Genomic DNA, 13892 nt, shown 5'->3' on the forward strand with positions numbered 1-13892 from the left:
CCCCGACACTCCCTGCTGCTCAAACAATAAATAACATCTTTCAAAACCACCGAGCACAGTTGTTGCTGAAACAGTGATATCTGCTACTTTTATCACATTCTTAGTCTTGTGTAGGAACTTAAAGCAAAGGCGTGTTTTATTAGACTGTCATTCACCATTCTCAAACTGATCACAAGCAGGTAGGGCAGAAGTTATTGCTGGCGGTACATTATTCCCCCCCCCCCCCCCCCCCCCTGCTGGGTGAAGACCGCCCGAACGTTACATTCACACAAAGAAAGGTCTAGAGTGATTATTAAACTTGCTACATTTATGTAAAACATTAAATCAAAGTATAAAATCAACAGTTGCTGTGGAGAAGCATTACAAATTGACAAGATGTATAATAATTAAAATTTGAAAAGCTTATAAGTACAGGTCAGAGAAATCACAAAATCTTTGACACATTGAGGCTCGCATCGTGGCGACAGCCGAGGGAAAGCAAGAGGCAGGCACACGAGGCAAGATTTTCCTTTGCAACATCCTTTGTCGACCAGTTTGGAACATGATGTGCTCCGTTCAGTTCGCTTAGAAACGGTCTCTGAGTTCAAAGAGCCAAGTTCCCTTTAAATGATTGGTGGCATCTTTGTTAACACAGTAATTACAGACATAAGTGCTTGCTGAAACGCAGGGAAGTTGGCACATTTTGTTGTTTGATATAAAAATGTTTACATATTCTCGTGGCATCTGAATTCACATGAGAGAGATGTGTGCACACAGACGTACTGGAAGCCTGACGCGTCCTTAGTCCTTGACTCGAGGTATGTTGTATGAGTAGTGTACCAGAGGAAGGCCTCTGCTCTGACAGAAGCAGGCCCTGCCGCAGGCCTGAACCTGGTCCGAGCTGTCTGACACAAACGAGTCGCCCTCGTCGGCGTACTCGGACTGAGCGGAGGGCGTGCCGCCGTCTGCCCAAAACCTCTCCGAGCGCTGGCACAACGCAGCTCCCGCCAGGAGGGTGGGACAGCTGTGAGACTTCACCAAGTGTCTGCAGACGGTGGAGGACGAGGGGGAAGAGCAGGTCCTGGCACGCAGCGCTGCCTCGCACTGCTCGCACACAACTGTCTCTCCACACAGCTGTGAGTACACCCCACAGTCAAAGCCCAGGTGGGTGGAGGAGCCTCCGTCGGTGAGCTCCGACACTCCGCCACCGTCATCCAGGTGACTTTCAGCACCCGCCTTCACCTCTCTGGTCAAACCGCTGCGGCCGCGTAGTCTCAGCCAGTCCTCCCTGAAGGCCGGGCTGAAGAACACGTACAGCACCGGGTTCAGGCACGCGGGCAGCGGGAAGAAAATGAGGGTGACGGACTTGGCGATCTCCGGCCCGCCTGCCGTGGAGCCCGTCAAGAGAGGGGCGAAGGAAAAAGCTGCCACGGGACAGAAGAAGATGCAGTTGGTGAAGATGAGCCAGGCTACGTGTCGCAGGGCTCCCGTCTGCTCCGGGTCTGCCAGCTCCACCCTGCCGAGGTGGCAGTAGAGCTGGGTGTACACCGCTGCGGTGAACAGGTACGCCAGCGCGTTGAGCAGCACCAGGACGACTGTGACGCTCAGAGCCGGACTCTCACCGCCAGCAAATGGCAGGCAGAGAGGAGACGAGGACTGGTCGCCGGAGGTCAGCAGAGGCAGGCAGGCTGCAGCAGCAGCCAGCAGCCCCAGCAGTGCCGCAGCCAGGCCAAAGCGTCCGTCTCCTCGCAGGCATCCGCGATGGCTGCTGCCGTTCCTCCTCGGCGACATCATCACTTTCCCGAGAATCATCCTCACGGCCACGCTGCGCTCCACAGCCGCCAGCGACAGCAACAGGACCGACCACTCTGACGAGAAGACGGCCAGAGCTCCTGTGATGTGACAGCCGGGTCCCATCTCCCACCACACACCGAACTCGGCGAAGGACCCCCACGTGGCGACGTCGAGCACGGTCAGCACGCCGACATACAGACCTGTGAGCAGGTTGGCCAGGGCCAGGAGCCCCATCAGGAGCCTCGCCGGAGACAGAGACGGGGTCGGGGAGTGGGAGTGTCCGGCCGCTCGGTGCGGAGGAGAGAAGGTGGCCACGAGCACCAGGCTGTTAAAGACCAGCGACACCAGGCAGATGAACCAGACGGTCAGACGAATCATCCAGTTACCCAGGAGGTGCTCACAAGGCTTGAAGGCTCCTGAAGACAAAGAAACAATGTGGGTTTTTGGATCGTTTCAAAGTTCTTCAACACACAATGTGGCGAACACACAATTAAAGAACGGAAAGTAAAGCTGTTTACCAGGTGAAGGAGAGCAATGCATAATCATTGAGATTCTTTCCACATCCTCTCCGCCTGAAATACAAAAAATGTCATGTGAAAAAGCAGAAAATGTTAAAAAGACAATCCAAAACAGGACATCAGGTGTATTCAGTGGGAAGTCTGTTATTTATGTAATTGTTTTCATTTGACTTCAACAAAGTAATAATGACATCTTTTCAAAGACTGAAATTCATTTTCTATTACTATGCTGTGGTTCAGTGAATCATATACAATAAAAATGCACCCATTAAGACAAGTTAAGTTCACTACCATTTTGATCTAAAAGATGGTAAATTAGGTTTTTTAAACTACTTCTAATTATATATAATTGAAACTTTGACCAAATAAAGAGCTACAACTGAATGTGTAGGTTTGGTTTCATGTGATAGACTGCAGATCACATAAATCAGCCCCATTCACATTCGCATTAAACACCTTGATCCAAAGTTTTCATGGTTTCCTTCAACCCAACATTTTACACAAGTAGGAATTCTGTATAGGATCGTATTTAATGTTACTTAATTAAAGTTATCCAATGCAACAACACACTGTATGTTTACTGAAACATGAATCATTCTCACCATAAAATCTGTCCAACATTTCTTAAAGCACACGTGGTAAATTTAGTTGGTTTAACAAAGTTCTGTTGTGAGGATAAAGGCCCGGACTGCAGCGTTCTCACCTGTAGATTTCTTGATGTCGCTTTCCTCAGAGGAACTCGTTACCGAGTCACATCCAACAAATGCGCAGCACTGGTAGGCGTAAGGGACAGAGATGGACCTACAAACAAACAACAAGAATTTAGAGACCTCACAAAGTCCTGCTGAGGTGCGCTGTTGGTGTCTGCCCAGACAACTAATGTGTTTGCCTGCAAATATTTGGCCCTTCTGACTGTTCGTAATAATTTGGGGATGTTTCGACAGTGCATCTACCGCCGCAGAGAAACAGATTTTCCTGGCTTTCTCATCGAGTACAAGAGGTGAAGTTTGCTTCTGTTTTTCTGTGTTCTTGCACACATTTGTTTCTAGTTCATCTGCTCGGCTGAACAACGACAGCTCGACAGCTCGTTGGAGTTTGAGCAGCGTGGTATGTATGTTGTGTTTTCTACATCACTACATAAAGAAGGCAAGCACTCCAGTGCTTTGTGTTTTAGATGCAAGAGTAATGCGCACAGACGATTGTGATCATGACAAACCTTCTGCAACAGATTTCCCTGTAAACAGTTATGTACTGTGTGAATAACACACACTGTATTCATGTTGGAAATTATTCTGTTCCTTATTGTTTTTATTTGCCATTTTTGTTTATCTATTCTATTTTTATTTTATTCACAGCTATTTACAATTATTATGATTATTATTAATAAATAATAATAATAAAAAAATATTGTGTTTCTTTCTGCTTCCAAAATGCTAAGATGATGTTTTGGTGCGTGTATGAGGGTGACAGGACAAGAAACAGAGGAGAGAGAGATGAAGGACGGCAAGTAACAAAGGTTCTTGGTCTGAACCAAACCTGAAACCTGGGATGTTGCAGTTGAAGCCTGAGACGACAAGTTTGTCTAAAACTTCTTTCTCACCTGAGTTTGGGGAGGTTTTTTGCAGTCAGCACATTTTTCATCTGGGTGTTCCCTGAGAGTTTCAGCTGACTGAGGGCGCTCAGTCCAGTTGTTGGAATCACAGTCAGAGAGTTCATACTCAGATCTCTGCAAAAACAATTACACATGAGCAGTTTCATTTTGTAGGACACGCACAGTCTGACCAAACAATATCACCGGGGTTCTGTATGTATTGTGATGGAAGACAGTAAAACACAAAAATACATTAAGTTCCTACTTACAAGTTGGTGAGTGCAGTGAGGGTGAGGAAAGCGTCTCTGTGGATCACTCGGATTGTATTTCGACTGAGGTCTCTGTGGAACATCACAATGCAATGCACTCACAATCCAGACATAAAACATGTTTCTCCAGCATCCTGTGTGTTTCTAAGTGTATATGACTGAGTGGACTTACAGTAAACGCAGAGCAGAGAGACCTTGGAAAGTGTCTCTGTCAATCTGTTGAATATGGTTGTGCTGAAAGCTTCTGTAGATTGAAAAGAATTGAACACATTATAAACTAGCAATAATTGATAACCTTAATTGTTTATTACATTAGAATCTGTCTTTTAAGCTAAGATCATTCTTGTCTGAAACAATTTGTGACATGACTTTTTCATGTTTATCACTCACATCTCCTGCAGCCGGATGCAGCCTTGGAGTGATGGCAGCTGCTTTATCTCATTGTAGGACAGATCTCTGATGGAGGGAACAGACAGCTTCAATAACCAAACAACTGGGACGATTTAAAATGAAAGCATGAAGACAAAAGGTTGGATCTTCAGTCATGTTCCACTCTGCTGTAGTTAGTCTGTACACTTTTCTAAAATGCCAGAGGATCCAAATTCTTTCTGTCGCAGCATCAAAACCAGAGTTTACCCATCAAACTATACTGGAATAATTTCTACAGTCCCTGTATGTTCATCATTATCATCAAAGTTCAGATAAAATTATCAGTAGATGGTACATTTTAAGTATTACTAGGAGACAGGAAAAGAAAAGCCTCTTACAGCGTCCTGAGCAGCTTGAGATCCTCACACAGATCAGTGGGTATGGATGATATCTTGGTTCCTGACAGAGTCCTGGAGATAAAAAAAAAAAAACGTCATCAGTCACTTCTGACACGCAAAAAAAGCACGAGCAGGAAATGATGCTGCTTCCAAGTTCACTCACAGACTCTCAAGATTATTCGTCCACATAAGGATGGGGAAGTCCTGCATCATACTGGCCCCACGCAGCATCCTGAAACATGCGTGATGAATAGTAACATTTACAAACATCAAAGCATGAGCTGGTGTGAATGAAACATGACTTTAAACATAATAGCTTTGTAAAATGTGTAAGCCACCACTGACTACAGGAGTTCAGACAGGACTTGTCAACACTGGTTTGTCAGGAGTCGTGCCTTATGGTGGGACTTACAGGGAGTGCAGGTCAGACAGATTCTGGAAAGCCGAAGCGCCCACAAATGACAGAGGGTTGTCATAAAGATGTCTGGGAGGGCAGCGAGAGCAGAGGGGGGGGGGGAGAAAAATCTGTCACTATGCAAGAATGGCACCATCTTCTGGACATTCATCTTCAGAAACTTCAAACTTGTCCCAGCCAATACAGTACATGTAGGTATCGGAGAGCATAGTGTACAATGACCGTGGTTGTAAAATGTGTGCTCTGTCTGTCTCTAAGTGGCGTCAGTGAATCGGAGGGGGAGTTTGACCTTACATGGTTCTCAGCAGGGGGTTGTTGTGGAAAGCCCCTTCAGGTATGGAAGCAATATCATTGCTGTGAAAGCCGCTACAAGAAGAAGGTCAAGTAGACAGTGTGAAGACACTCATGATTTGTGTTTTTATAAGACCCACATAAAATAAAGGAAAGTTACAACTGTTTTGTTTTTTTCATCTTTCTCTTTCTTTTTTAATACCTTCTATTCACAGAACAAAAAAACAAAAATCACAAAAAAATATTGCTCTGCCTCCAAATGAGTTAAAGAGTCGGTAACGTCAGTAACAGCAGAACATGTTTTGGTCAGGGAGCACAAAGAGGACAATGTACTCACAGTTCCTTCAGTTTGGGCAGCGCCTCTATCGCTTTGGGAAAAACCATCAGGTTGTTGTAGTTAAGATCTCTACGCAGAGACAGACAGGAAGTCAACAGAGTTCTCAGCATAATGGCATCCCTCTCAATCCACTAATCAATGGTACATTAAAATGTCTACCATTGAGCATTTTAAAATGGGAGATGAGAGATCAGGTTCTTTGACTGCAGTCAGAACAAAGTCACACACTAGTTAAAGATAATTATGCTGACTAATGACAAAAACATGTAACTAACAGTGCTGAATGATTAGTGCCCTCAGAGGCAATAATCAATGAACAACTAACTACTCCAAATTGTCAATATAAATACATGAACTCTGACTAATGGAAAAAGAGAGCAAACACAGAAACAAAACTACCATTGCACAAAATATTAAATACATAAATATATCAACTGTTAAAATACTGAATGTTTCAAACACATTGTTGTAAGTAACTGCAGTAGATATCTTTTTTCATTAATGAGTCATCTTTTTTAATGAGTAGTTTATCAGCTGGCTAATCTATAAAATGCCAAAACTAGTGAAAATGATCAGAGAGCTTATCTTCACATTGCTTGTTTGGTTTCAATACTAAGACATTTTATCACTTTACAGAGATAAGAAACAAAGAAAAGCAGCAAATCCTCACATTTGTGAAAACAGACACACAAAATATTTGGCATTTTTGCCCAGTGAATGAAATATATAATAATCCACTATTAAAAATGTTAATTAGTTGTCAGTCCCTCAACGTATGAATGAACGGTTTAGCACAAGCAAATAAACAGCAGATGAGCATTTTAAGTAAAAAGAGTATCCTTGCTGACAGCGAGTCACTTTTTCAACATGCTTTGAGTTAAAGGACAACGGTGCACTCTTCTAAAGTCTTCCTTTAAGTTTAAAACAGCATTTGAACATTAGTTTTTGTTCATGCAAGGATTGTGGGGTATCTGCCCAAATCCTTACCCAAACTTCCCGTCACATCAGCTCACCTCACTCTCTTCACAGATATTATTCAAAACGTAATAGAATACAAGTCTACAAAAAAATGAACTGCTGAAAAGCTATAATGCAGGACTGCAAGACTTTTACTAATTTTAAAAAACCTTGATTGTGGCTAATGTCGCCTGTGCCGCAAACATTTAAGCAAAAAATCAGCTGGAGTACGAACAGATATTTAATTTATAATATTTTAGATGGGATTTCAAGTAAAAAAAAGAAAAAAAAACAAGTATGAAGACGTCCCATGTCCCCTGTGAAGGTCTGCGTGTTGTACAGTAGTTGCTTGTCGTTAGGTAAGGCTGTCACTAAAAGACTTCATGGCCGTGTGGCAGGAGGAAGTGAACAGTGGGAGGGCAGATTTGATAAGCATCATGTACTTTGCTCTATTTATCCTACAGCAATTAAAGGAGGAAGTGGACACAATGATGTCTGGACGAGTGGAGCAGAGGTGGGTGGGGGAGACAGACACACACACACACACACACACACACACACACACACACACAGCAACTACTGTACAACTGCACTTACAGTGTCTCCAGGTTCACAAGTCCAGCAAAACAGCTGTCTCCAATCTCCTCAATTCTGTTGTTATGAAGATGCCTGAATAAATAAAAGGAATTCGATAAATCATATTTCATATTCATCAAAGGTTGTATGACAGTCTTTGTTTTGCAGCTTGTGTGAAAGGTTAAAGCAGTTTTGAACGCAGAGTGTGACGTATGAATTGGGTGGCCGTACTGTACGTGTATATGCAAAAAGCTCTCCAGGTCTAATAGATTCAAGGTCTTTTCTTCCTGTTTATCCTGATGTGTTTATGCTAACCCTGCAGCAATACCCACTTAAAGCATGTGTTTGTGTGAATGTATAACAGAGGCAGTGGAAAAAAAATGTAAGTTGGAACGATTCCACGGATGTGTAATGCATCACAAAGTTCTCTTAGCATTTCCCTCTATACATAAAACAACACCATAATCTTGATTTTACATCACTGCGCAGCGTCGAGCAACTTTTTCAAAATTTCATTAACATTCAAATTTAAACCCCAATGGCACATTTCACTGCAAAAGTGCCTGCATGCAAAAACACAGCGGGGCATGAGCAGCAGCCCGTTTTGTTGACTTATTAACTGTAAGCTGTGGAAATAAATACTACGGTACGTTTGTGTTTGGAATCTGATTTGCAGTCGCTCTGAGGATACAGTCAGAGCCGGAGCAGAACACAAGGAGAGCTACTTTGCATTGATTTGTAGTGACAGGATCATGGAGATGATATATTAAAAAACAAATAGGAATTACAGCTTCCTGAGTTTAGACGGGAGCACCAGCAGTACATTGGTATTCTACTAACTGGTTGTTAATCACAGTCAGGTAGAGAGGAAGTTAGTTCATCTAAAAAACTACCACACAGAAGTCCAAGAAAAGACCTGCACATTTATTATTTGCCATGACTTAGAAATCGAAGAGACATAAAGGTATATTGTGTAACGTATTCACATGGCAGAGAACTGACATTTGTTGGCATTTCACCACAGAAACATCTTGATCTTTTTCACGCTGGCAGACTTTCCCTTCTTCAGCTACTCCCTCAGGTCATGTTAGTAAGCATGAGAATGTTCTCTGTGCGCCTGGTTAATTGCGGTTTAAAAAAAAGTACACCAGCAGGTTGTGCCTGCTGCATTTAATTGCCTATAGGTCTGTGAAGACTGCACGCAAGGTTCTCCTGGCTGTTCTGGGGAGCCTCGGAAACGTTTTACAACTGAAGGTATTAAACGACTTTTCACCCAAAGCTGAAATGAACATGGAAATGCCGTGGCACGCAGTTGTGATTTTTGAAGGAATTATTCTCATGACTGATGGTTTTACAACAATTACTATTTATCTATTCACAAATATTGTTCTTCTATGATTTTTCTTCCACTTGTATAGTGGTGTTTAGTGGTGACGTGGTGTATTTTGATTCTGGTTTATACTGACAACAACAGATTAGGTTTAGATTTTAGTGCACCTGAAGAGATCAGTGCATACAGCTGAATACACAAGATGTTCAGTGTCCACCCTGCACACTGTGGCACAGGCCAAACTGTCCAGGAACATTAATGAAATATACTTACAACATTTGCACTTCTTCTGTGCAGAATTTTACTCTATACAGCAATTATGACAGAAGCTTAATATAACTTACAGCACTACTAGACTGGTGAGGTTTGCAAAGGCGTTGTCCGGTATGTACAGGATACGGTTCAGAGCCAACGTGAGAGCCTGAAGGTTCGCCTGGTGTCTCAGAGAACCGACGGGGACCTCCGTCAGGTTGTTATCATCCAACCAGAGGTGGCGCAGGAGCTGAAGGCCTTCGAAACTGTCATCTGGAACTGTTGTAATGTGATTCGCATCCAGCCGACTGGAGGAAAGAGAAAGAAAAGAAAAGCATGGATTACACAAACATGAAACATTTGACACTGCCACAAATGCCATAAATGCAATTTAACATTCATGCAAAGGAAAATGATTCTTTATTTGACTCCCATGTGTTATTTTTAACAATCTCGTATGTACTTTGTGTTTGCATAGGAAGAATTTATCATTTTACTGAGACTATATGAAAACCTTTTCAGTCTCGATCAGGGTTACGATCGTGTATGAAGCAAACCACCTGCATCACAATGTTCCCTCTTTCAACACAACCCAGGATGCTGCTGATCCTTTCCAGGGGTGAAATCCATTTCTGTGCACTTGAGTTTGTCATTTGGTCAAGAACTAATTACTTTTAAAAGAATGGCCACACGCTAAGTTCTAATGATTTAAATGTATTATAGGTAATCCTCAAACACACTCGTGACCAATTCTTCAGAACACAGTAAACCACTGCAAAGATCAGCACAACACTTTGGGTGTGAATCTCCTCTACCTTCATAGACTTTCCAGAACACACCTAAAAAGAGGCAGCAGCACATGTGCCAACTGCAGTGTCTCATCATCCATCTCATTGAGGAAGCAGCAGCAACGTCCACAGTTGCAAACAAGACTCATCTCATTATTTTGCCATGACCAACATCTTGTGACTGCAAGCCAAGGTTTGAAAACAGGCACACTGGTAAAAATGAAGGAGATTTACTCTGCAGCTCCACTCCGTTTGCAAACAAGTCAATATTAAGGCCTGCTTCACAGCAAGCACCACAATCTAACTCCCTGTCTTTTTAATTCCTCACTTTTGAAAAACAGTGAGATATCTGAAATCCTCCACTTCATGGAGCATTCGTGGAGTTGTCAACCTGCAAATTGATGAAATTCCAATTGGTAGTTTGGTGGTTAAAAAAAAAAAGGGAAGGGTTCCTTATTCAGGCAGTCTTATGAATGCCCAAGTGTTCCTTTCACCATCACCATGTCGTTTTCTCCTGCTATACTCCCTTACTGGGTGTCTCACCCTCCCTCAAAATTCCTCAAGTGTCTGAGCTGCAAGGAAAACAGTCTTGATTGACATTTAGCTCTCTATGGCTTAATACAAACCAAGTCCTTAGTCTGCCAAAGCATATTACTTCAGCTACAGACCTAAAAACCTTCACAGAGAAAAGGCATCTGTTAAAAAGAAAGAAGAGAGACCGGAAAAAAAGAAGAGGGAGGCAAATGACAAGGGGAGGGATTATAGAGGGGTGATAATGGCTTAAAGTTGAATTTTCAGCACGTTTCTCCAGCTGGATCCACTCCTCCATTAGCCCCTGTCAAACTCAAGGGCACAGTGGTGGAAGGAGGGGGTAGAAATAAAGCCATGCACATGTTATGGTCCCAGTGAAACTGACATTTAGCAGTCGCAGGAAAACAATACTAAATAATGTAAATATGAGGGCAAGTGGAGCAGGGAATTGTGAGACTGCTGACAGTTACATGTAACAGAGTAAAGTACACATGCTTCTAGAAAACCCAAGAAATAAGCACAAAATGAGAAAAGTTAGTTACAAATCTGCTGAATAAGGCTGACCTACATTTGCTTTTGCTGGGCTTAGTGTGCAACAAATATAGCAGTGCCAGTAAAGCACTGTCATAACTTACTCTCATCTTGTAGCCCTCTTACAGGGGTGTAACATGACTACATTGTTATACAATGCATTTTGGTGTTTCCAGTTTGAACTTTTATTGAAAATAGCATGTAGCAAAAATACATATTTCTACTTTTATTGGGCAAAAAATATTAGATTTTCAGTATTTGTCAGCATATTTTTAACAAGACAAGAGTGTAGTCATGCTCACAGCTCTGCCAGGATATACTTAAGAGCAGCAAAGCTCTGAGCTAAATGCTAATTGAAACATCCTCATCGTGATAATGCCAACATGCATTTGGGAAGTCAAGTGTTTACCATTGTTTCAATCTCAGTTAAAAGACTAGTTGGCCGATTTTCCACCCGATTTGCCTCAATACAGAATCCCCAGTAGTACTCTATGATACGTATGTCATTTCCCACCATGCAGCTGGCTGCAGAGCTCCCTGCGCGGCCGCTGCTAAAAGTCAACCAAAAGTCCGCCGTTGGACGTGTGACGGACTTCTGGAGCTGCAGTAGAAACTACAGACTGGTTATTTCCTGGGTTTCTGCAGCCAGTCGGTACCGCGGAGAGGTGGGTTCTGTCATCACCGCTCCAAACTCAAACTAGCCCGACCACCGTGCTGCCTACTCGCGTACACAAACCGGACGACTGCGGCAGAAAGTAACGTTAATATGCACCACGACCATTTTAACAGTTTAATGCTGGATTCAGACATTCGGGAGGAGTTCCGGCGTGCGGAGGAGGAAGAGGCCGCCACAGCCAAGAGCGAAGGCCGAGCACCGTGCGACGAAAGCGACACAGAGTGAACCGGGCCCGGTACCCGTCTCTGACTGGGCCGGCACAACAGGGGGAGCCGCTGCGGGAAACGTACACCGATGGACACCGAACTACAGTCGCCGTACTGCGGTGAAACATGGAAGGAAGCGTGGCGGAACGGACGTCTGAGCACACAGTAAGTGCAACCGAGACAGTGTGTTATTATTATCAACGTTACCGTGTAATATCACACGACACGTTTTAAGAGGTATTTTCAAGATTATTTGTAGTAGACACACGGACCCGGTTACCCGGCGGGGTTATCTAGTTCAGCCTGACGTCAGCAGCTCTGATATATATTGCACTTCGTGGTAACTGTGGAAGTTTACACGACAGAAGCAACTCATCTGAAACAGTTATGACGTCAGAACATTGTGTAATCCTGGTTATGTTAGCGTTGTGCTAGCTCTAGAAGCTTTCTGGGGTTTGTAGGACTTCAGCATTTTGAGCGAAAATGAAGACTGAAGCATATTTTCTCAGTTTTCTCTGGTCATGTTGCATCAATTGAAAAATATTTGCACCTGTCAAGTGCATAGACACTCTTTGTACAAAGACCATCTTTACACAAGCAAACTATTCCTTTAAGTGACTTGGCATTCAAGAATTTACTGATTAGCACTGACTGAATATGCAATCTATCCAGGGGTTGCTGAGACGTTTTACTCCAAGCCATGAATGTGAATCACACAGTGGTACAAGAGGAAAAGTCAAAGGATCACCAAAATCGTTGGGATTTATCATCTGGGGATCAGGAATGTCTGTACAACGTTTAAAAGCAAATCATTTTTTTCCCCGATATTTTAGTCTGGATCACAACCGAGCAAGTAGCTACAACACAATAATTTCAACAACTGCCGGAAACAATCAGCTGAGCCTTATTTAACACCCAAAATACTGAAAATAGCTCTACACATACTCGCAGGACATTCTGTCTGCCGTTCACAACCTCAAACTAAAAACTCAAGTGATGTCTATAGACCCATATTTGCATCCATTTGTTAAGCAAATTGTCAGCACTGAACGTTAAGATCTTCACATACATTAGTAGATAAACTGTTCAGCAGCACCACCATTAGTTTCTTTTTTATTATCTCTGTAAATGTCTAGACTGGGTTTGCCAGTTCAGCACAAACACTATGAATTCCACTTTGGATTGTAGGCTGTGTAAATACACTAACAGCGGTTTCTCTAACAACAGCCCTGGTGACTGCAGCATATCTTCCTGTCCAGATATCCAGGACAGAATATCTACCTCATTAGCTGCAGCTCCAGGAGAAAGCAGGGCCTAGTCATAAAAGTCGCCAACAATGGTGTGATATTAAGGACTGAGACTGTCGTAGTGCACTGGTTTCTTACACATAAATATGAATATGTTTTTGCAGCAGCACCACCACCATTTGATCATTTACAGTTCCATCAGCAATTCAAGATATCTTTCAGTCCAAAGCAGGAGCTTCAGTTCCTCTCCCCATCAGACCATGTTTGTCACTTTACAATCAGTAACAAAATATCTGACCTGCTTGGTGACAAATAACTATTAAAATATCTGCCACAGCATTGAGTGTTTCCCCAATGGGGTGAATGCAGGACAGGTCGCCTTGAAATTCAAAGGCTCATGAGTAGACAATACTCCACACATGCTTATGTGTGCGTGACAGTGTGTGTTGATGACTTACAGAGACTGCAGAGACAGAAGGTTCTTCAGTGCAGCGCTGGGAACCGTCTTCAGCTGATTATTCTGGAGCATCCTGAGGGTAAAATGGCAAAATTATGATTTCAACTCAAGTCACATCAGTTTTTCATGCATCATAAATCTAAACATGTATCTCAGGATGCATTCAGTGAACTTGCAGAAGCTCTGTGTGTGTGTTGCCATCATTTATGCGCCTCCACACTGGGGACAATTCTCCCCTTCAGAAGACACACTGGCTTCAGGGAGCTTTATTGGACAAATATAGACAACTCAGGTCAACTCAAGACAATCAGTTTCCCACAAACTGTTCCCAGGCCAATGTGGACACTGTAAACCCCACAGATTCATGAAGGTATCCAACA

At 43.1% G+C, this 13892-nt stretch overlaps 1 protein-coding gene across 2 annotated transcripts in view; it reads right to left on the reverse strand.

Annotated features, from left to right (window-relative positions):
- Nucleotides 1–227: 227 nt before the first annotated feature.
- Nucleotides 228–13892, reverse strand: part of lgr4 (leucine-rich repeat containing G protein-coupled receptor 4) — a 29120-nt gene continuing 15455 nt past the window's right edge. For both annotated transcript variants that reach the window (XM_069173805.1, XM_069173806.1), the window contains 15 exons: nt 13514–13585; nt 9169–9384; nt 7516–7587; nt 5962–6030; nt 5628–5699; nt 5331–5402; nt 5082–5150; nt 4919–4990; nt 4542–4607; nt 4324–4395; nt 4152–4223; nt 3892–4017; nt 2995–3092; nt 2292–2345; nt 228–2189 (listed from right to left, as the gene is read on the reverse strand). In XM_069173805.1, the coding sequence (XP_069029906.1) occupies nt 781–2189; nt 2292–2345; nt 2995–3092; nt 3892–4017; nt 4152–4223; nt 4324–4395; nt 4542–4607; nt 4919–4990; nt 5082–5150; nt 5331–5402; nt 5628–5699; nt 5962–6030; nt 7516–7587; nt 9169–9384; nt 13514–13585 (2611 nt within the window). In that variant the 3' untranslated portion in view covers nt 228–780. The remainder of the gene's footprint in view (nt 2190–2291; nt 2346–2994; nt 3093–3891; nt 4018–4151; nt 4224–4323; nt 4396–4541; nt 4608–4918; nt 4991–5081; nt 5151–5330; nt 5403–5627; nt 5700–5961; nt 6031–7515; nt 7588–9168; nt 9385–13513; nt 13586–13892) is intronic.

Source organism: Embiotoca jacksoni, unplaced genomic scaffold, assembly GCF_022577435.1.
Source record: "Embiotoca jacksoni isolate LCO1_2020_lvr unplaced genomic scaffold, fEmbJac1.0.p SCAF_6, whole genome shotgun sequence".
NCBI classification, from domain to species: Eukaryota; Metazoa; Chordata; class Actinopteri; family Embiotocidae; genus Embiotoca; species Embiotoca jacksoni.